This window comes from Eleginops maclovinus, chromosome 4, assembly GCF_036324505.1.
Source record: "Eleginops maclovinus isolate JMC-PN-2008 ecotype Puerto Natales chromosome 4, JC_Emac_rtc_rv5, whole genome shotgun sequence".
Taxonomy (NCBI): domain Eukaryota; kingdom Metazoa; phylum Chordata; class Actinopteri; order Perciformes; family Eleginopidae; genus Eleginops; species Eleginops maclovinus.
The window spans coordinates 31,279,364-31,300,154 of record NC_086352.1 but is presented as its reverse complement, the minus strand read 5'-3'; the positions used below and the strand labels follow the sequence as shown (position 1 = coordinate 31,300,154).

The window sequence follows — 20,791 nt, the reverse complement described above, 5'->3', positions numbered from 1 at the left end:
ACTCAAAGAGATATCTATAATTAATAAAACCAGAGAAACTGATAATGCTTCAGTGGTCTCTTATTTTTTTCCAGAGCTGTATGTATCTGCTCATATTGTGGTTATGCTAAGCAGTTTTTTTTTAATTCACTACTTCCCTAATGGCTTACGTACATCAGTTAACCTGGAAGTCTTCAGTAGTTTTCCATGAAGCTATTCTACATGAAATAACATTTCTATTGACACACGCCCTTGTTCTGTCGCAGTAGCATTTTAGGCTATGACATCAATATGAAACAAACTCCCCTTCAGTAATATTATTCCACTATTTGCATAAAACAAATTTATCCAACAGCCGAACACAAGAACTATTGTATTTTACATTAAGCTGCTGATCATTAGAATACACCCACGGTTCACAAGGAAGTCTGCTTCATACCGCTTCAGAGGTAACGAGAGCTTTCCACCGAGTGTTATTGTAAGTACCTTAAGTTATCTTTCCTTCATTGGCCATTTTGGGTATTAAGAGATTGTGGGATTGTTTGTCAAAGTTGAAAGATGAAATAGTATATTTAAATGTTGGTAAATCTATTGTAACTATAGAAATAGGACATTCAAAATAGAGATTCTGGACTTCAAATGTCCCTTTTGATGGAACTTCATCGAAGATGTCACTATATTGTGCAATTCATATTGGGCGACACTATTGCACTTATCATTTTTACTGGTTTAAATTAAATGTTGTGTTAATGTTCTGGTGTTATAGAATTGAGAATTTTTGGGAGAAACATTCGGGGGAAAGATTAATGAAAACAAACATGATTCACTTTTTTCTGTATTGCGTTAAACCTCATTGCGTTCCTTTAAAAACTATATTACAGTTACATCCAAATACAATTCTTTGATTTAGTGGTGTGCTTGTTTTTTTTTTGTTTGTTTGGTTTTTTTTGTATCTGAATTCAAAGCCAGAACAGGAAAGGTTTTAAATTAACTTACTGAATATATTGGCATTCAAATGTACATTTCTTTTTTCATTTTTTCACAGATGCAGAGAAAGTAAGATGGTTCCCTTACTGCTGTTACTGCTGCTGCCTCTATCTCTGGCTGACGAAGGTATGGAAGTCAGTTTGATTATTTTGAGTTTTTTTCACCAAAGAGCATTTTGAAATTGGTAAAAAATAATGACTGTTTTTCTGCTATTGCTGTGTTTGTTTTCTATTTATTGTCTCACAAGCTTAAAAGGACAGAGTTCCTGGTTAAAAAGTAAACCAATCTCTACCCTTATTATGGTCCTAACAGGCTTCAAATAGCACAGTTATGGCCATGTGAATTCTAGGGGGGTTCAGAGGCATACCCCTCAGAAAAGGTTAGATTTCACTGCTCTGGAGATGTCTTTTTCTATGGCATTTGGAGATGGGAAATTGCAAAAATTCAAAACAATGGCAATCGACAGCAGCAAAAATAATCTTTGCAGTAGTAATGCATGAGTATCAGGTCACAAGGTGCGATGAATGATCCACACTATGATATACACATGCATTGAGGTTAACTTATTATTATATAAGGTTAGTTAAATTGGACGAAGCACACAGTGTGTTAAGTAGCAAAGCAGAATACAAAAGAACTGAGTTTTAAGCCAAATGATTGTCCTTCTAGTAGGGGACGAAAATAAAATGTACATCTTAATTTCTTCAATTTCCCCTTATCATGAGTCACTCTACAGTGTCAAAGACTTTTCATTGTGCTTCATAAACTCCTTTGGAGCATAGATCCATCAAATAGATAAATGTTTAACTTTTTAGCGATTACATTTTAAACTAAGCTTCTTGTGACGACAGTACAGTAATATGCAACGGTGAAAAGTAACTACATATTTATAAGTAACATATTGAGGTACTTGTATTTCCATTTTTTCCAACTTTGTGCTTATACCCCACTACAAATTAGAGGCAAATATTTTTTTCTCCGTGACATGAATTTAATACCTTTTGTTACTTTGCAGATTTGGATTAATGATGTGAAATACAATCAACACTTTAGTAAGACTTTAGTTAAACCTGGAGTAAATTCACAAGCTATGAGCAGTAAATACAGTTTTTAAAATGACAACAACAATGAAAAACACAAGGATACATCAACAATTATAACCCAAAAACATTCAGAATATAAAATGACAACAATATTTAAAGATATGATATATTGAAATAACTGCTTAAATATGAAAACAAACAAAAAACCTTAAGGAACAGTAAGATAAAGTGAGTTTCTTGTGTTTTCAGTTTGTCTCAACATTTCAAACAGACACGTGGAAATACACATGAAGCATGCTGTTGTTGTTGTTATGGACAAGCCGAATTCTGTGAATTGCACATACAACAACTCTAACTGCGTCGTCTTCTGCAGTTACACCAGCACGATGTGTTTAAATGGATCATCTGTTTGTCTGAATGTGACTGTGACAAATGTGACAGTTCCTCCCAATATAGGCTTTGACACGGATGGAACAAACATGTACCGTAAGTGCATAACTACAATTAGCACAATGAAAATGTCTCAGTTAATCTCACATTAAGACCATTGTTTTATTGTTACCGTTTCTTTTTATGTTTAGATATGCAAATGGAGCGTTATCTTAATACATACTACACTACTTGCATACCGTTTTGGAACCATTTTTTTGCAGAATGCAGATAAATAGAAATATATTATAGAAAAATAGAGGGCGACATTGGACCTCTACTACTGGATCCACACAATATTAATGTGTGGTTATCAGTCATTAGCAAAAGTCTTACTCTTAGTCTTACTTAACAGCAGGGCAAGACTAACCTGCAGTGTCTCTCTCTTTGACTCTGATTCCCCTCTCCCTTCCCAGATATGACTTGCAAACTGTACCCATGCAAGAGCCATTTCATCAAGCCATTGATCACTTCGCTTGGTGGAGCAAGCGCTGGCAAAAAGGAAATGATTAAACTCTTGTACGTAAAGAATTCATGCCAAAATCTGTTCCGTGACAACACGGAAATCAAGAAAGAATATATAAGGTGAGACCTGCGACAAGGAAACCCTGTGTCTGCTGCTCTGGACACAAACTCATGCATTATCTCTGCCAGGACTAAACCTGGGGGGTCATGTTTTTGGTTGTGCGTGCATGTGTGTGAATCTACCTACAGCTCATCTTGCTTACTACTGGATCAGCCTAATATTTTAGTGTGTACTCTTTTTTAGTTTATGTTATACTGTGTGTAGCCATGGCTGTATGACAATGTCTGTCTTTTAACATCTTTGATCCAGAAATATTTCCTAGACGAAATATTTCAACACGCTTCTCATGCCCTGCTGACACAAACATGACAAGTTTAGCACTACAACTGATAGTACAACTAGGAACAACGCTTTATTGGATGATTTCTACTTTGATATCATGGCTCCTCACTCCCCTCAATCATGTGTGTTTCTCTCACGTTAGCTCAACACAGCAAGGATGCAAAAGAGAGGTGCGAGGGTTGGATAAATTGTATTCATCATGCGATAATGGCAATTACTCATCAACAACTATTGTAATTGAATGATTCTGGACCTAAACACATAATCTTTTTCATAAAGAACTTATACGAATAACTACACGTTAGTGATGTCATTCCTGTGTCTACAGGAATATGATTGCCTAATCTACAGGACAACAATGATGACATTATGTGATTAGTAATAATAATAATACATTTATTTTATAAGTGCTTTTTCAGGTGCTCAAAGTCGCTTTACAGAGGTACATAAAAAAGCGACAACAATAAATAAAGTAAAAGTTACATTAAAATCGAGCAAAGTCACACATTAAAAGCCAGTTTGAAGAGGTGAGTTTTTATGAGTTTCTTGAAGGTGGTGAGGTCAGTGCAGTCTCTGATGGGTTGTGGGAGTGAGTTCCAGAGGGAGGGGGCAGCGACGGAGAAGGCTCTGTCCCCCCTAGTAATATTAACAGTGATGCTGTTTCGAAATCACCTTATCTTAAAGTCCCATTAGATCAGCTGCCCATTCAGTAAACATGATTGGTTACAGGACCGTTGTCTCTCCTGGTCTCTTCTAAGAGCGTTTTCTCCGTTGAACAAGGCTTGTAAAATTGGTTTATGTGTTTTTGCAGGGTGGAAAGAACGGTAATCCACAACATCATTGGGATAACCCACCTGGAAGTGAGAGGCTCCATGTCCTACGACATGAAAGAAATGACTCTGAATGTGGTGAACATCACCAACCTCAACTCCACCGGCACCACCGTCAAGCTAGACTTTCCTCAGGTACACTAGCTGTGTTTCAGATGCTGCTGAGGAATTAACAGGATTGTTTACTTTTTATTTATCAACCTGGTTTGTCCGTGAATGTACTTAGCGAAAACAAACAACAACAAAAAAATTACTTTAAAGGCAGTAAAGTAAAAAAAAATATGTAAAAAAAAGAAAAACATGCCTTATTGTATGCCTTGATAAGGATCTTTTTTACATGAAAGAATAAATATATATTTTCTAACTTACAATATATAAATAGCATCCCGAACAACAATTACAAGTAATTAATCTGAAAAATAATGACATGATTATTATTATTATTATTATTATTATTATTATTATTATTATTATTATTATTATTATTATTATTAATAATAATAATAATATATATATATATTATTATTATTATTATTATTATTATTAATAATAGGTTAAACAATTAGAAATTATTGAAATTATTACATAATAATTAAAACAATAATTACTCATTTTAAATAGTTTTATATATATATATTATAGTCATTCATAATAATAATTAATAATAATAATACCAATTAAAGCTGATTCCAAGAAAGTAATATAATGTATAAAGGGGGCAACAATACATCCTAATAATGCCATCTAAAATGGGGATGACTAAGAGTCCTTGATTTTAACATGTTAATGTCTTTGTTGTGCTTATTTGACATTAGACTTAGTTCAGTTTATGCAAACCTTGTTGACCCATGTTCAGATTTACAATGACGTGGATTTCACTATGTGTTGTAATGTGCTGTAACCTCTTGTATCCCCACTTAGCTGCCTGAGAACGCGTCGCTTATCCCTGACATTGTACTGCCTATAGATGCCCTGCGCTCCATCTCAGAGGAGAAGAGGGTTATTGGGTTGGTCAGCTACATGCATAGCAGTCAGTTCAAAGTATGACCTTAACCCTCCCTTCTTGCATGGTCCATCTAGTCCACTATATAGTTCAAGCATTAGTGTGTTATATACTATAACACACTAATGCTTGAATCCTTGTCATGAATGTTTGCAGATTCTTTGGTGATGAACGGTTTGAATATATAAGGTGTACACATTTATAAAGTGAAACTGTTGCTCAGTTCGAACAGGAAAATATCTCATCAATGGTTGTCAGGATAGAGGTCCAAGGCAAAGATCGCCTTCAGAATCTGAAGACACCAATCACCATGACTTTCGGTATTTTACCCAACACAACATTGGATGTAAGTCTGTCGTTGCATGAGTTCTTGTTTTCTCTCTGATTGTCACGCGCCAGTATAAATGCTTAGCCACACCTCACCCAACTAGCTACTGACTTCTGCATCGCATTTGTCTCGGCCAAAAAGTTACATCTACTCAAGTACTGTACTTAAGCACAATGTTGATGTTCCTGTACTTGAGTATTTCCATTTTTTGCTACTTTGTACTTTCCCACTACAAGTCAGAGGTAGATCATCTTCTTTTACTCCACTACATTTATTAAAATAACTTTAGTTACTTTACAGATTAGGATGAATGATGGTAAATATAATCAGCCCTTAAATCAGACTGTAGTTCACCTGCAGTAAATTCAGCAGCTACCCTGCAGTATACAAAGCCTTTAAAACTAGCTGCACCTTTACCAGCTCTGAGAACACTTTAATGATCAATAATTATAAAACATATCAGAGATATTATTCTGAAATGGACCAATCAAACAATCACTACTTTTACTGTGTGTATTTAGAGTACATGTTGATGCTACTACTTTTCTACTTTTACTGGTGGAACATTTCGTTTGCAGGACTTTTACTGTAACAGAGTATTCCTACACTCTGGTACTTCTACTTTTAGTCAAGTACAAGATCTGAGTACTTCTCCCACCTCTGCACTCTTGCTTAAGAGAAAATAACTCTCTCAAACATCAGGGGGTACTAGTGGGTATTCTCCTTTATTAAAAGGAGACCCAGGATATACAAGTGTATGCTACTCAATGTATTAAATTACTGATTGTTCAGTAAAATGATCATGATTATGAAAACATTTTGTTAAAACTCCCCTAGTAATTGTACCTGTTGCCATCTGAAACAGCTTTTGGTGTATAACTTCATCATGAAAAGAATGACATGTCCATATATCCAACAATTTAGCTTTAAAGGGGAATTCAAATAATTGATAACACTGCTTTTGATCGTGTTTTTTTGCTAAGCCTATGTTAAGTCTATTGGTTATTTTTCTTTACCAGGGCATTCATGTACCTGAATTAATAACTCTAATGCAAATCTGTATTTTTGTATTTCTACAGAATTACACGTCCTTACAGTGTCACTATTTTGATGAAAAGGGTAGGTTATATATTCGCTTTTGCTTATACATATGTTGTATTTCAATGATTTGACAACACTGCATGTTATCTAATTTATAATGTTCGCATTTCCAGATTTTCACTGGAAAAAACATGGATGCGAGACCAATAGTAGTCAAACCAAGATTATTTGCAACTGTAACCATGCAACACCCTTTGCAGTCTTACTGGTAAGAAGATAATTTCATTTGACTGATTGCACATTTTATATTAAGCAGTCTTTATTTAAGACATTTCACACAGGAAATGCAAAGGTTGACTCTTTATTCATAACTATTACTGTATTAACCAAGTATGAGAAATCAGTCTCTGACCTCCCAGATGTTGGTACATATCAAGATTAAGTTGCAAATAATTTCCACCATTCTTTGTTTCCTGCAGATAAGGGAACCAATTCCTCAATATCACTGGGACATCCTGTCATACATCAGTTACTTGGGCTGCGGCCTGTCCGCATTCTTCTCTGCTTTGTCCCTCGTGACATTTGTCTTCAGTGGGTAGGTATACTGTACATGTGTTATATAAACCTCTGTGTTGTCCATATACAGAGACACACACACAGGGCAATATGAATGAGGTATTGATTATGTGTGTGTATGTTGCATCACATCAAAGTGCCACGGAAATGTGTATTTAAAAAAATCTTGTAGCAAAATTAATCATAGAATCGGTATTATTGAACCACAGTGATGTATCATTACAATTCACCCGTTTGCAGCCCATTATCTTATACCATTATCATTTAGCGGCTTTCTCGCTCCACATTGAAATGAAACTGGTTCTGTTTCAAAGTTGTTGTCATTAGCTATTTAAACAAAAAGAAAAAAGGAAAATAGGGTCCAGGTTGAAAAACCCCAAGTGTATCCATTAATGTGGATTTCTTTGTTTGTTTTTTAGAATAGTTTGAGTTCATTCTTATCTTTTGCTATATACTTACCTTAATTCAAAGAAACATTAGATTTCACAGATGTTTTCATAAAAGAATGTCCCTTTTCATGTAAAGCTTCATTACCACAATACGTCATTTGCTCTTTGAGGTTGGGCGCAGAGCCTTGCAGTGAAAATGGCTGGTTAAGTTTCTATGGTTACCTGCCCTCCTAACTTGCACACCTGTCATCTGATTGGTTTGAGTGTTGAAAGGTCATAGATAAAAGTGATCAAGTTGAAATAATTTTAACTAACAGCACACAAGGCAGATAGTAAAAGCCTTGACCAGTCTTAGAACCAGTTAAATCTGCTGACCCGCGAAGAGTTTGACATAAATTACTGTTGCATCTTCTCCTGTCACTTACTCAGGAACCACAAGCTGGATTTCTCCATCTCCATCCATGTCTCTCTGAGCGGGGCCCTGTTTTTGCTCAACACAACCTTCTTGCTTACCGAGTGGGGGGCCAAAACGAAGTTGGACTGGGTGTGTGTGTTTGTGGCAGCTCTCATGCATTACTCCTTGCTCTGCTGTTTCACCTGGATGGCCATAGAGGCACTTCACCTCTATCTCTTGCTGATAAAGGTGTTCAACACCTACTTCAAACACTACATGGTCAAACTGTCTCTTGCTGGATGGGGTGAGTGCTGCAGGAGAGACTTCTGCATTTATTAATGCTGACATGGTATTAGTGTCCTATGACTAACATGGTGACACCAGTTGAACCACAACATAAATAGGAAGCCCAAGAATGATAAACAAAATGTGTGAAAACCTTAAAACCAACAGTCAGCTGACACAGAGGCTAGCTTACATAGGAAACAACAAATACAGAATATAGACTCTGTGTTGCTTTCCTCATTCATGACTTCTTGTGGATTGTAAAATGATATATTTTAAATGTTCTGTCATCCAGCACCATAAACCGTGTGTGTGTGTGTGTGTGTGTGTGTGTGTGTGTGTGTGTGTGTGTGTGTGTGTGTGTGTCTTTCAGGGATCCCTGGTATAATCGTGGCAGTCTCTTTGGGCATGAGAGATTTTAAACAGTTGTACGGACTCACAGAAATTACCATGGCTGAACTAAACAAAACTAACGACATGTAAGGACGTGATATCTGCTTTTAGCTAGAACTTACTTACATTTTTAAACAACATAAATTAAGGCTTCTAAATGTGCTCCATCACAATCACACAGCATGATAACGTGTAGTATTTATAATGTGTATGTTCATGTTCCATTTATGTTAGGAAGGGTCCACATGTCCACACAAAACATCTCTTTTATTTAGAACATCTCGTACATAAAATGATCAATTCTTATTAATATGACAAGATGTAAATGACATACAGAGGGTATAAAGTAGAATTGCTGTGGCTTGAATTAGAATAAAAAAGGCCTTAGAATTCAAAATATTTGAAGGAGAGAATACAGACGTAACTCCACTGAGTGCACTGTCTGTTTTTCTTTCATTATCTGTTGTTAAACTATATTCTGACTGTAGTCTTTCCTTCCCATAGCTGCTGGATCAAAGATGATTCGTACTTCTACTCCTTGAACCTGGTGTATTTCACTCTCATATTCATCTTCAACCTTGGCATACTATTGACAGTGGTCTCAAACATCTGTAAGATGAAACAAGTGTCTTGGGCCAGTTCGAAGCTAGGGGAAAGGGTTGAGGGGAAGACTGTGAGAGACTCCCAGAGGTTCAGAGAGACCTGCAGGAGATGCCTCACTGTGATGGGTCTCACCTGCCTGATGGGGACCACCTGGGGCCTGGCCTTCCTGGGATCAGGATATGTCAACTATCCCATCCTCTACCTGTTCTGCATCCTCAACTCCTCCCAAGGTCTGCTGTCACTTCTGTTTGTCTTTTGTTAACGTATCTTCAAACTGATTTTCACTAGCAAGGACTAAGCCACAATGATATGGCCAAAAGTGTCTTATACTTTCTATAAGATTTACTCATAAAAAGTATTGGATGTTACCACTTCTAAATGTAAGGGAAAGTATGAAGAGAAGATGAAGGGATGTACGGAAGAAGGGATGAAAGGTCAGCGACTTTAAATCCGAGAAAAGTGCTACTGTATATAAATACTATTTATTATTGTGGAGGGAGGAATGAAGGGATGCAGGGAGGTATGGATGGTTGGCTGGATGAAGGGATGTACATTATGGCAGAATGGATGAATGGTTAAAGGGAAGTATGGCGGAAAGGATGAAGGATCAAAGGGATGTAGGGAGGGTGGGATGAAGGGGTTAAAGATCTCTCATGTGTTGCTGCCTGAACCAAATATAAGCCCCCAGACCGTCCCTAGAATGAGACATATGCACTAGATTAAATAGAAAGATGAGAGTAAACAGGAAGAGAGGACAAAGGAGACTTGGTCAGACAGGGTGTATTGTTAGATTGATAAATGGATGAACAGAAGTAAGTAGTGTGAAGGGTCAAGGAGTGGGAAAAGGAGGGATGAGAGATGAAGGGATGTTGGTAGGGATGGATGGATATATGGATTTATTAAGGGATGTAGGGAGGAAGGGACATAAGAAGGGATGAAGCGATAAAGGGTTGATGGGATGTAACGAGGAAGGGATGGTCGAGAGGAAGGGAGTGTTAGAGGGTCAAAGGGATGTAAGGAGGGAGGGAAGAAAGGTGGAAGGGATGTAGGCAGTTAGGGATGAGAGGTGGAATGGATCTCAGGGGTGTTTCTGCAAAAACTTAATACAAGCAACCCCGGTGTGAGACAAAAAGTATGCATCAGATTAAACAAATGGTAGAGAGGAAACAGAGGAAGAGAGTAGGAAGGGGTATAGGTAAGGAGGGATCTAGTAGAGAGAGAAATATGTCAAAGAGAGGGAGGGAAGCGTGCTAGATGAAGTGGTGCAAGGAGAAATGGATGTAGGGAAGGAGGGATGGAGGGTCAACGGGATGTAAGGAGGGAGGGAAGAAAGGTGGAAGGGATATAGGATCCCATGTTTCTGCCCAAACTAAATCAAAGCCAAGACGGTAGAACAAGACAAAAAGTATGCAAGAGGAATAAAAGATGAAGGGATGCAGGTGGCAGAGGGATAAATGCAGGAATTAAAGTAAGGTGGGAAGGATGAAGAGTCGAGGAGTAGGAGGAAGGAAGGGATGAGAGATGAAGGGAAGTAGGGAGGGGTAAAGGGTTGATGGGATATAGGGAGGAAAGGATGCAGCATCAATTTATTATATAGGGAGGGAGGAATGAATGTTTGAAGGGATGTAAACAAGAAGGGATGAAGGGTCAAAGAGACGTAGGGACAGAAGGCTGAAGAGATGTAGGGGGGGGCTGAAGAGATGTATGGTGGAGGGATAAAGGGATATAGTGATGTCGGAAAAGATGAGGGAGGAAAGGGATGAATGGTAGCAAAAGTGAGGGGGGGTTGTGAGACAAATGAGGCCGGATGTGTTGAACATTTGGAACATAAGTTAATAAACTTCTTGTAACTCCATTAATGCTTCTATCTTTTCTCTGCCTCTTTTACCAAGGTTTCTTTATCTTCCTGTGGATCTGCCAGTCAGCCAGGAAGCAGAGGAAGAGAGACATGGAGGATAGACTGACCACGTCCACTCCTGCGACGACTTTGACAAGCAAATTTGATTAGATCCCCTTTTCTGCCATCAGTCTGGATGAAATAGCCCTGATGTCATCATAGATAGCATAGCAACTCTGGTAATCCCCGTTCATGTAACCCTCACTTTAGAACCTCCCGTATCTCACCCTCCCGACAGGTTGGACTACAAAATTCCGTGAACTGTAAACGCTTGATGCAAACATTGTTCTCTGTAACTTTAACATTCATTTTTTTTGTTTAGCTTTTAGTATGATTGAAATAAAGCTGTTTTCTACTGTTGAATATTGTGCATGAGTGTATGATTAAATCTCAAATGACATTTTTAAAAATCCATGAGTAAATTCTATACATAAAACAATGTGTGTTGGCAGTCTGGTTTCGTTTCCCCAGCAAACAGTAAATGTCAGACCTTGTCGAGCATTATGCCTTTTTTTTTCCTTGCATATATTGAGAAACATTCAGAAACTTCCTCTATTATTATTATTATTGATATACTTTACTTGTATCAACACTTTGTTGATCTAATTGTTTCTCTAATAATTCAGTAAATCAACAATGAGGAATTTTACCTCATCCCCACCATAACATACCTAGGATTTCCTGTGAAATAACCTTTGTAAGAGGATATGAATCACTTCTGCCCCATATGTGCTGTGTTCCCATAATCTGCCACCATCATGTGATATACACTGCCCGGCCCAAAAGAAGGTCACAAGCCTGTGGGGGAAGTGCCTATGATCTGGGATGGCTGCAGTTGGTCTGGTCTAGGTTCAGCAACGTTATGTGGCCAAAGAATGAGGTCAGCTGACTACCTGAATATACTGAAGGACCAGGTTATTCCATCAATGGAAACAAAAATGAATGCAAGACAGAAAAAGATGTTGTGACATTGCTGAAGCTTGTGGAAACGATGCCACAGAGAATGTGGACGTAATCAAAGCTAAAGTGTGTGACAATTTTTTTTGGCCAGGAGGTGTATGCAGATGTGAAACTCACTGCTCATAAGCGAGCTAACCTCAGTACCGAGCAGTAAAACAGTTACTTAAGACGTGAGAGTGACTAACAGAGAGACACCATGAGGATCACTCTGTGTCTCCTCACAATGTTGTGTTTTCCTTCGATCCAAGCTGGGGGTGAGTTGTTCATAAGTTTATGTTTATGGTTGTGTGCTTTACAAGACAATGACCATTGACATGTTCGATTTAGGTCGTGGAAATACAAATGGAAACAAAAAAGAGACAGTGAATCAGGATGTTCTGCCTGATGGTGTTAGAGACTCTTTCACAACCACTTGTGCAACAACGAAAACCGGAGTTCCCCTGAGTATGTATGTTAGCTTTTAGCTGTTAACATTTTGAGGAAGTCTTTGTCTAGAATAGCTGCTAAAGTCTTCATTTATTTTTATTTATCTTGACCTTTCATAAACTTTGAAGTAATTCTACATTAATATTTCAGGTCTATGACTAAATCCATTGTAACTACATACCTCATGGGAGGGTTGTGCTTTCTTGTACCTTAACAGCTTACACACCTAATAATATAATGACTTATAAGGATCAAAACAAGGATCATACCACTTCAAATGTATTATGATGACGCATGACATATTTTATGGCCGTTTCATAATGTTTTAATGCATAAAGTTATCATTTATATAGTATAAATACTGAACAACTAAATGACTGCAGGAAGTTAGTGTTAAATAGTGAGCTGTTAGTGTTAAAGAGTGAGATTGCAACAGGAATGGGTTTCCTTTGAGTTTTAGCACAGACTTGTGAACACGTCTTCTTTTCTTCACGCACAATCAAAAAGGCCTTGTTACTGCAGTCTTATCCATATTAACGTGACTGTAATTGGAGTTTTTAGTTAAGATGACATATAATACTATAATAGTGATAAATGTGCTGGTATTAAATGTTGAAGTATTCTTTGATCCATTTTACATTTTTATTTAAACAATTTAATACTTTTAGTTGATTGTTGTATCAGCTTTGGGACTGAGATAGAAATAATCTGGCATAAATCATCTTTTCTTTTTAATGTTAACATATATTATGCAGGATCCTTGTTTAATAAAGACACACTAGCATAATATAATTACAAAGTGCTATAAGCAACTCAATATTTGTTTATAATGCAATAGACATGTCCATGATACCAAGTCTAACTGTTTTATCTTATCCGACAGTCAGTCATTTATTGTCTCTCACTTCTTTTCTCTGTCATTCCAACAGAAGACTGTAAAAATGTCCTCCAGGATTGTCTAGCAACAGATACCTTATGGACCAGGTATACAAAATCATATATTTTAAGCTGGAATGTGAGACCAGATGCTCCTTTTTTCTTTTTGAAACATGTCTTTCTTAAGTCTTAAATGACTGTGTAAAGTCATGTCAAAAGACAACTTAATTAGGCTCACAGGAAATCCATACTTATTCTGATGTAACTGTTCGTATTGTGAAATGTGTGTTGGCAGGTGTTATGAGGCCAATATTACAAGTTGCAGAGTAAGAGGCCGTTTCATACATAACTTCCTTCGTCTGATGGTGAACTCGTCTCAAGAGGTGAGGTCATAACTGGCGTCCAGCTCTTGTCAAATGTATTTTTTTAAACAATCGGAAGTTTAAATGAAATGCACTCAAATTAGCCAAACGGAAGAAAAATAGCAAGCTGCTTCATCAATCACTGTTCCCTCCGGAGGGAGTTTCTCTCCCACACACTGCCCCCCTGACTAAAATGCCTCCATTGGACTCCTTTGTTTACTTCCATAACAAAAGTGTCTCACTTAATGGCCAGTGCTCCAACACATTGTACGTGATAGGCTAAGGGGTGGGACATCTCAAAGTGGTTGACCAATCACAACAGAGCTGGCAAGCTAACCAATCAGAGCAGACTGGGCTCTGGTTTCAGACAGAGGGTGAAAAAAGGTGCTGCAGCACAGGCAGTATGAGAAAAATAAAGAGCTTTTTGAACATTAGAGCAGGGAGACATGTCACAGAGGAGACACAAAATACTAATATGAACCTGTAAATATGAATAGGGCTCCTTTAAAGTATCAAAACTGTGAAATAACTTATTCTGATAAAATGTGTTGTATTTTACATGCTGTAAATGTTAAAGGCTGTGCTGTTTTAAATGCTTTCTATACTGTTGGGTAGATCAATTTTCAGAAAAGCATTTTATTCCTATAAAATCATCATATGTTTGTAACTTAATCGCTGTCCAGTGAGAATATAGTATAAAGTTGCATGAACTGAAAATAAAGTATTCTTTCATTGGAACATTTATACAGTTTAGTGCATTGAAAGCCAAACCAAAATAGTTGAATTTCCATGAAAAATAATTCTATTTTTTATCATTTTTGCTTATTTATGTCTTAGGCAGAGGGGCGTCCCACCCTGGAACACACGGTTCGAATCCCATCCTCCGCTCTGCAGAAGAGCAGAGGATCTGCGACTGAGAAGGAAGTCCTGCTGGTCGCCACGGTGATCAACAGCACTTTTTTTAAGGTCAGTAGCTTCTGAAGACTCCTCTCAGGGGAGGCTGGTTCCTCCTTGATCGCACTTGTCTAACTCAGGTGAATGGATAAGATAAGTATTTTTATAGAAACCTATACTTAAAGTGATTGACATCCAGTAGTGGTACTTAAATCCTTTACTTACTCATTGAAAATGTTACTTAATATTAGTTTATTTTCCTTAAAGTATCAAAAGTAAAAGTAGTCATTAAGTGTAATGGCTCCTCCTCACAGTATTATAATTCAGTTAGATTTTAATTACTTTTTTAAACAAAAGGTAGATTTTTAATACAGTACTGTATGATATCATATAAACATAGTCTGTGTTTTTATATGACTCATCCCACCTCGCCCCAGCACTAAGTCCTTTGTGCTTGTAGCCATCAGGCTGCACAACAAGGGGTTAAACATGTGACTCACTGACAATAACCTGGACCACATAAAGCCTGCACTCTTGCACTTTTGCACAATAACTTTGACCTGCACTCTCGTTCTGAACACATACATGTGTATATTTTTAACAATACTCTTGTTACTCATCTGTATATATATATTTTCATTTTTTAGAAATTTTTATTTTAAATTTTAAATTTGTGTTTCATATCCCTGTGTGAACCTGTACTGTTTTTCCTCTTTGTTGCTGCTTAAACACTCGAATTTCCCCACAGGGATTAATAAAGGTACATCTTATCTTATCTTGTCTTATCTTATCTCTTATCTTATCTTAAATCATTTTAGTGCACTAAAAATACAGTATCTGTGTCCAAAACGTAGTGAAATTGAATTATATTTTCGGTAAATTGGAAAAACTCATGTGCCATACCTGAAAATGTTGTATGTACTTTGTATCATTTCACCACTGTGTACATTTGTATAATTATACAAAGCAGCACTTTCCCCTCATGCCAATTTGCATTGATTCCAGTCAATTTTGTACACACACAATCAGCCATTGTGAACTATGTAAATGGAGGGAAAAGGTTGATACTGTAGCTAACGTTGATACGAATACTTGACCCTAACCCTAACCCTCCCTCTGTCTCTGCAGCTGAGCCCCCCTAGGATGAGAAAAGGGAGACGGGTCATACCAGTCATCAAACAAGTTCTGGGGGGGTTAGTCCTGGCAGTGAGGGCAGGGAGCCAGCCTGTCAGAAACCTCACACAACCCGTCAGATTAATCTTCAAACACAACAAAAATGTACACAACACAACCAGCTGTAAAATAATTGCAGTTTGATTACGTACCGATCTGCTTTGCTTTTATTTTTAATGCATGTCTTTATGTTTCAGGTAGAAAATGGGACTTGTGTGTTTTGGCAGGAGTCACAGCTTAACGATGGAACAGGTAGGTCACACATGCCAGCCTAAATTCTTATTTTAATTTAAATAAAAGAGGATTTCTTAATTATATTTGTGTTTTTAGGTGATTGGAGCACAGATGGATGTGAAACCGTTGACAATGGATCGGAGCATATTTGTAGCTGCAACCACCTGAGCTTCTTTGCTGTGCTTATGGTAAAATATATTTGTTTTTGTCAGCCACATGCCAACCATTGTTCAAGTGAAAATAAGAAAAAGAAAACATGAGAGCAAATGTTGAAGTAGTGCATAAAACAGCAGGTTTGGCTAGTTTGTGGGTGTTAGGGCTTTCTGTAAACAAAATAGATTATTAAATTCATAGCAATCTTTCATAATTGGATAGTTACTTAAAAACAATAATGTTGCATTTGAATTAGCTTATAATGGGCCTTTCATATTCACAGTCACCTTAGATAGCATAAATATATATTTTATTAACATATATTTTAATCTTTTACTGGATATATTTATTTATTAATTTTCCAGCATTTCCATGCCAACTTTCAAATGCAAAGTTTCAAAATAGTTGTACTGTATGGAACAGTTTTTTACAGGGCATAACACTTTCTATGACACAGATGTCTAATGCATTAGAAATATATTTCTAATGCGTGATTTTCTGCTTAAAATTACTTAGCAGTTATAGTTATAAGCACTCATAGTAATCAAAGTGCTTTATAGCATAATCACAACACTTCCATACCTCCTGGTCATTCATTGACATGTTTTTGCAAGCCTGTTTCTGCATTATTAACATACCTATCATTTCCAATATGATAATGCTCATCATCAGGCGATTATAATGCATGATATGACATTTTAACGTATGATGTATCACTACTATACTCTATTGATGATTACACATGCTTGCATATAATGTTTTATAAATAGGGACATTATTGGAAGTGTTTCTGCAAGTTCCAAGTATTTCTATTTCATATATTTACAATATGTCTACTCAAAAAGCTCCCATGTGACTAATAAACTTAAAACACATTAATTTGACTTTATTGAAAAATGTTCTCTTGTTCCAGAACCCAGTGCTAACAGTGGATAAACTCAATGCTGTGAGGCTGAGCTACATCACCTACATTGGTTCAGCGCTCTCCATTTTCTTCACCATCATCAGCCTTATCATCTATATATGTCTTCAGTGAGTTATTCTTTCACTTCAAATGATCATTTCCATAACTTTAACTAAGTTATAGTATAGTAAAATAAAATCAAACATGACACTTGTACTTTATGTCAACTAAAGCAATAATCTTATAATAACACACACTTCACATTAGACATTTCTGTGAGGTTAGCAAAATGGATGTGATCATGAGTTATAAATTCAACAAATGGTTTGAATTTTGCAGATATACAGAGTATGCAATGTCGATGGCTGCCAGATAAAACAACTATGAGACTTTAAGTGAGGAAGTGTGTTACTCTTGCTGAACAGATTGGTGTTATTGGTTGCAGAGGTTTGTGGTAGAACATTGTCGTTCAAACAGTCTCTATGGTTGGTCAAAGTTCCTGTTAGGAAAATGTTTTCTTTTAAACAGAATTAAGTTTGTGGAAGTGCAAATGATTTATATGTGTCATAGTTCAGAAGCGCTCTGCTAGTTTCAGAGGTGGAAGTCGTACTTAGATCTTGTAAGGAAGTAAAAGTAGAAGTACCAGAGTGTAGGAATACTCTGTTACAAGTAAAAGTCCTGCAATTGAAAATGTAACCCAAGTAAAGGTACAAAGGTATTAGCATTAAAATAAACTTAAAGTACCGACTGTAAAAGTCTACTCTGAACAAATGAAAACATTGCCCCTTAATCCCAGAGGCTTACCATCATTTGGCCTATGGCAAATTTACTCCAGAAATAGCTGAATACATGTTACTGTATCTGCTAAATAGGCAATATAAAAATGTTTGTCACATAATGACTACTTTTTCCTTTCAGACGGCAGCGTCCTGAGAAGGCTATCGGTGTGCATTTGCAATTATCAGGGGCGCTGCTCTGCCTCCACCTCAGCTTCCTGCTGTGCAGCTTCTGGGTGTGGCAGGATGAGGAGGGCTGGGTGTGCAAGGGTCTGGGTCTCTTCTTACACTGGTCGCTGCTGGCCACTGTTTGCTGGCTGGCGCTGGAAGGATTTCACCTCTATCTTCTCTTGGTCCGAGTCTTCAACATCTACGTCAGGAGATACCTGCTGAAGCTCAGTCTGGTCGGATGGGGTGAGTCTGTGTTTCTGTCATCTGAAAGTTGAATTTGGTATTAAGGCTGAAACCTTATGTTACATTTTTTGAGTATAAGTGACTAACGGGAACAACAGTTTTTAAATTGGGGCTACATTTGGTACTACAAAGCCAGAGCGCATCAAAAATAGGGTCCAGGGAAAATTAGACAATTCCTTATTAATAACATATTAATTCTTTTTAGATATTCTTTTGTATTTTAATAAACATCTCTTGATAATAAACATTAATCCAAGAAGGAGCTGTGTTCTGTTCTGAAGTCAGAGTTTGTTGAAGTAACTTCTGTATTTGTCGTGTTTTTACTCAGGTATTCCTACACTGATTGCCGGGATTTGTGGGATTTTAGATGTTTATGGCAAATACAGTTTGGATGTTAAAGATGACACCAAGCCCATTTCAACATCACAGATGTAAGAAACCAAGATTAATTTTTTGTGATTTTAAATATTCAAACACACGGGAGGTTGCAAGCAAAAACATGTTATGCTTTACATGTTATTTGGAATTAAAATGTGATTTTCGTTTTCTTTTTCTTCTAACTTGCAGATGCTGGATGAGCAGTAAGTTCCCCCATAGGCTTTTAGTCAGCTACGTCACTACAGTGGCCTTCCCCTCCCTGGTTATACTGTGTAATATCTGCATGCTGGGGTTGGTAGTGTTTAAGCTGTGGAGGCTGAGGGCAAGAGGTGGAGGCAGCAGTGGCTGGAAGAAGATGAACAGAGAGAGGTTATGGAAGGACTGTACCACAGTGCTGGGCCTCAGCTGTGTGCTTGGCTTACCCTGGGGGTTAGCGAGCACCACCTACATCTCCTACTCTGGGATCTACCTGTTCACTATACTAAACTCCTTGCAGGGTCAGTATTTGAAGATCTTCATATAAAGTATCCATTGTGCTATTAACAGTATATTCAGAATGATCAGCATTTTCTTTCTCCTTCTCAGGTGTGTTTATGTTCCTGTGGTCCGTGGCTTTGACCTGTAAGCCTCGAACTGATCATAGCTCCTCTAGCAGAGACCCTTCCTCTCAGAAAGTGATGACTACCAGTTTCAATAACTGATATTCACAGCTACAAATGTAGTATTGCCTATATTAGGTGTTATAACTCTCTGTACATATGCAGTTAAAAGATAACTTATAACAATAAACAATACCTTAATCAGTCGCGCTGTCGTAAATTACGGAATAAAAAATACTCTTATTGACTTAAATGCAAAAGTGAGCATGTGATGTTTAGGAAGACAACTTGCCAGTGCCTATGCATTATAAGACAACTTGTTTAATGTGGATAGATGTTTATTCTTATTATTAGTCGCGTATTTTTTACTTTTAATAAATATTGGTTTATTTAGTTATTGCAGAGGGAATTATGCTTAAAAGACATGGTTGTATTATTTTACTGGTCAGAGAACAGTTAAATAAATCTGGATTTTGAACTGTTATGAGCTCCATTTGGACTGTGTGGCTCTCTGTCTCTTTTAAGGTAAGCATTGCTGTTGATCAATGCTGCAAATTTGGGTGTCAAATTACACCCAATCTGTTGCAGGTTTCATTTGAATATGCAAAAAACACACGTCAAAGGTCATAACACAGAGTCATTAGCTTAGCGCCCCCTGACCCTAACAGTCCATGTTTGCAGGTTTAAATGTGTGTTTCCTCCTGTGTATGTACAGGTCGTGCCTCTAGGTTCATTTGTGTTGTGTAAAATCATTGTGTTCTTTGTTTTGTGAAATGTCAGTGTTTGTCAGGTTGTTTGCGTTTGTCTTTTTGTTCAGTGATGTGCTGAGATTTTGGAAACCTGATAGGGGTCGTGGTCATTTCACATATTTTTCCGAGATCAGGTTGGATTTCGGCTTTGTTTGTTAATGTTGCTAATGTTGCTTTGCACGTCAAGGCAGGTTAACCTCAGGGCCAAAACATATACAGATTGGCTGGGAGGTGTTTGAAAGCTTTAAAACGTTTTGGGTGTTTTTTTTATGTATAAACAGGATACAAAAAACCTTGGACAATTCTTGCAGAACCACTTAAAATTAAAGTAAGATAAGCAGTGTGGATGTTACAGTAACAGATTAGCGCCATCTGATGGCTATCCCTGGTCAAATTTAGTAAAACATGGAAACAACAGCGGTTGTCACATAGGAAATAAAACCCCATGAACTTAAACCATCAATAAAACCAAAATAATATTCCATGAGATGTCAAAAATACCATCCAAAGAGTAACATAAAAACCAACAAACTTTTAAATAAATGGTAACACTTTCTATAAAGACCTAGTCTATATTGCATTATATTTTATAGTGAATTGAAATCCATTAACTTGATAATACCTGGTGTGTATAAACACAAATAAGGATTTCTGGTGCCTTTTATCAAAAGTCATATACAATAGTGACTTATACTGAATAATAAATGTAGAGGGCGACTGATTGGGCTTAGTTATACCCAGAAGTGTAAAGTAGATTAACTCAAGAACTGAACTTGAAAACAATTCTGAGGAACTTGTACTTTACTTGCGTATTCCCATTGTGTGCTACTATTCAGACATAAATCTTG

The 20,791-nt window shown here is 37.1% G+C and overlaps 2 protein-coding genes across 8 annotated transcripts; both read left to right on the top strand.

Annotated features, from left to right (window-relative positions):
* Positions 1 to 337: 337 nt before the first annotated feature.
* Positions 338 to 11,408, top strand: LOC134863279 (adhesion G-protein coupled receptor G6-like). Of its 5 annotated transcripts, none has more exons than XM_063881713.1 (14): positions 339 to 457; positions 1,025 to 1,092; positions 2,259 to 2,495; positions 2,855 to 3,023; positions 4,118 to 4,271; positions 5,058 to 5,177; positions 5,363 to 5,485; positions 6,547 to 6,586; positions 6,682 to 6,776; positions 6,988 to 7,103; positions 7,903 to 8,171; positions 8,526 to 8,631; positions 9,050 to 9,378; positions 11,041 to 11,408. In XM_063881713.1, exons 2-14 carry the CDS (start codon positions 1,041 to 1,043, stop codon positions 11,154 to 11,156), a joined length of 1,926 nt encoding a protein of 641 aa, XP_063737783.1. In that variant the 5' UTR covers positions 339 to 457; positions 1,025 to 1,040; the 3' UTR covers positions 11,157 to 11,408. The 5 variants fall into 5 exon arrangements, with proteins under 5 accessions (XP_063737785.1, XP_063737783.1, XP_063737786.1 ...); XM_063881716.1 differs by having other exon boundaries at positions 340 to 457; positions 2,451 to 2,495; XM_063881715.1 differs by lacking the exon at positions 5,058 to 5,177 and having other exon boundaries at positions 338 to 457.
* Positions 11,409 to 11,922: 514 nt separating this feature from the next.
* LOC134863280 (adhesion G-protein coupled receptor G1-like) lies at positions 11,923 to 19,678 on the top strand. 3 transcript variants are annotated; one of them, XM_063881718.1, is made up of 13 exons: positions 11,923 to 12,259; positions 12,333 to 12,449; positions 13,361 to 13,415; positions 13,603 to 13,690; positions 14,507 to 14,635; positions 15,692 to 15,841; positions 15,934 to 15,988; positions 16,067 to 16,158; positions 17,037 to 17,155; positions 17,946 to 18,217; positions 18,546 to 18,648; positions 18,785 to 19,092; positions 19,181 to 19,678. In XM_063881718.1, the coding sequence occupies exons 1-13, from the start codon at positions 12,202 to 12,204 to the stop codon at positions 19,294 to 19,296; spliced, it is 1,662 nt and encodes a 553-aa protein (XP_063737788.1). In that variant the 5' UTR covers positions 11,923 to 12,201; the 3' UTR covers positions 19,297 to 19,678. The 3 variants fall into 3 exon arrangements, with proteins under 3 accessions (XP_063737788.1, XP_063737790.1, XP_063737791.1); XM_063881720.1 differs by lacking the exon at positions 12,333 to 12,449; XM_063881721.1 differs by lacking the exon at positions 11,923 to 12,259 and having other exon boundaries at positions 12,327 to 12,453.
* The last annotated feature ends 1,113 nt before the right edge of the window (positions 19,679 to 20,791 follow it).

What these genes read in the sequence shown, in the direction of transcription:
- LOC134863279 (XM_063881713.1), top strand. Translation starts at nt 1,041, where the DNA reads ATGGTTCCCTTACTGCTGTTACTGCTGCTGCCTCTATCTCTGGCTGAC. An exon ending in TCTATCTCTGGCTGACGAAG is followed by an intron (nt 1,093 to 2,258) that starts GTATGGAAGTCA and finishes TTGTGTTTTCAG; the next exon opens with TTTGTCTCAACATTTCAAAC. An exon ending in ACTGTCTCTTGCTGGATGGG is followed by an intron (nt 8,172 to 8,525) that starts GTGAGTGCTGCA and finishes TGTGTCTTTCAG; the next exon opens with GGATCCCTGGTATAATCGTG.
- LOC134863280 (XM_063881718.1), top strand. Translation starts at nt 12,202, where the DNA reads ATGAGGATCACTCTGTGTCTCCTCACAATGTTGTGTTTTCCTTCGATC. An exon ending in TCCTTCGATCCAAGCTGGGG is followed by an intron (nt 12,260 to 12,332) that starts GTGAGTTGTTCA and finishes TGTTCGATTTAG; the next exon opens with GTCGTGGAAATACAAATGGA. An exon ending in TCAACAGCACTTTTTTTAAG is followed by an intron (nt 14,636 to 15,691) that starts GTCAGTAGCTTC and finishes CTGTCTCTGCAG; the next exon opens with CTGAGCCCCCCTAGGATGAG.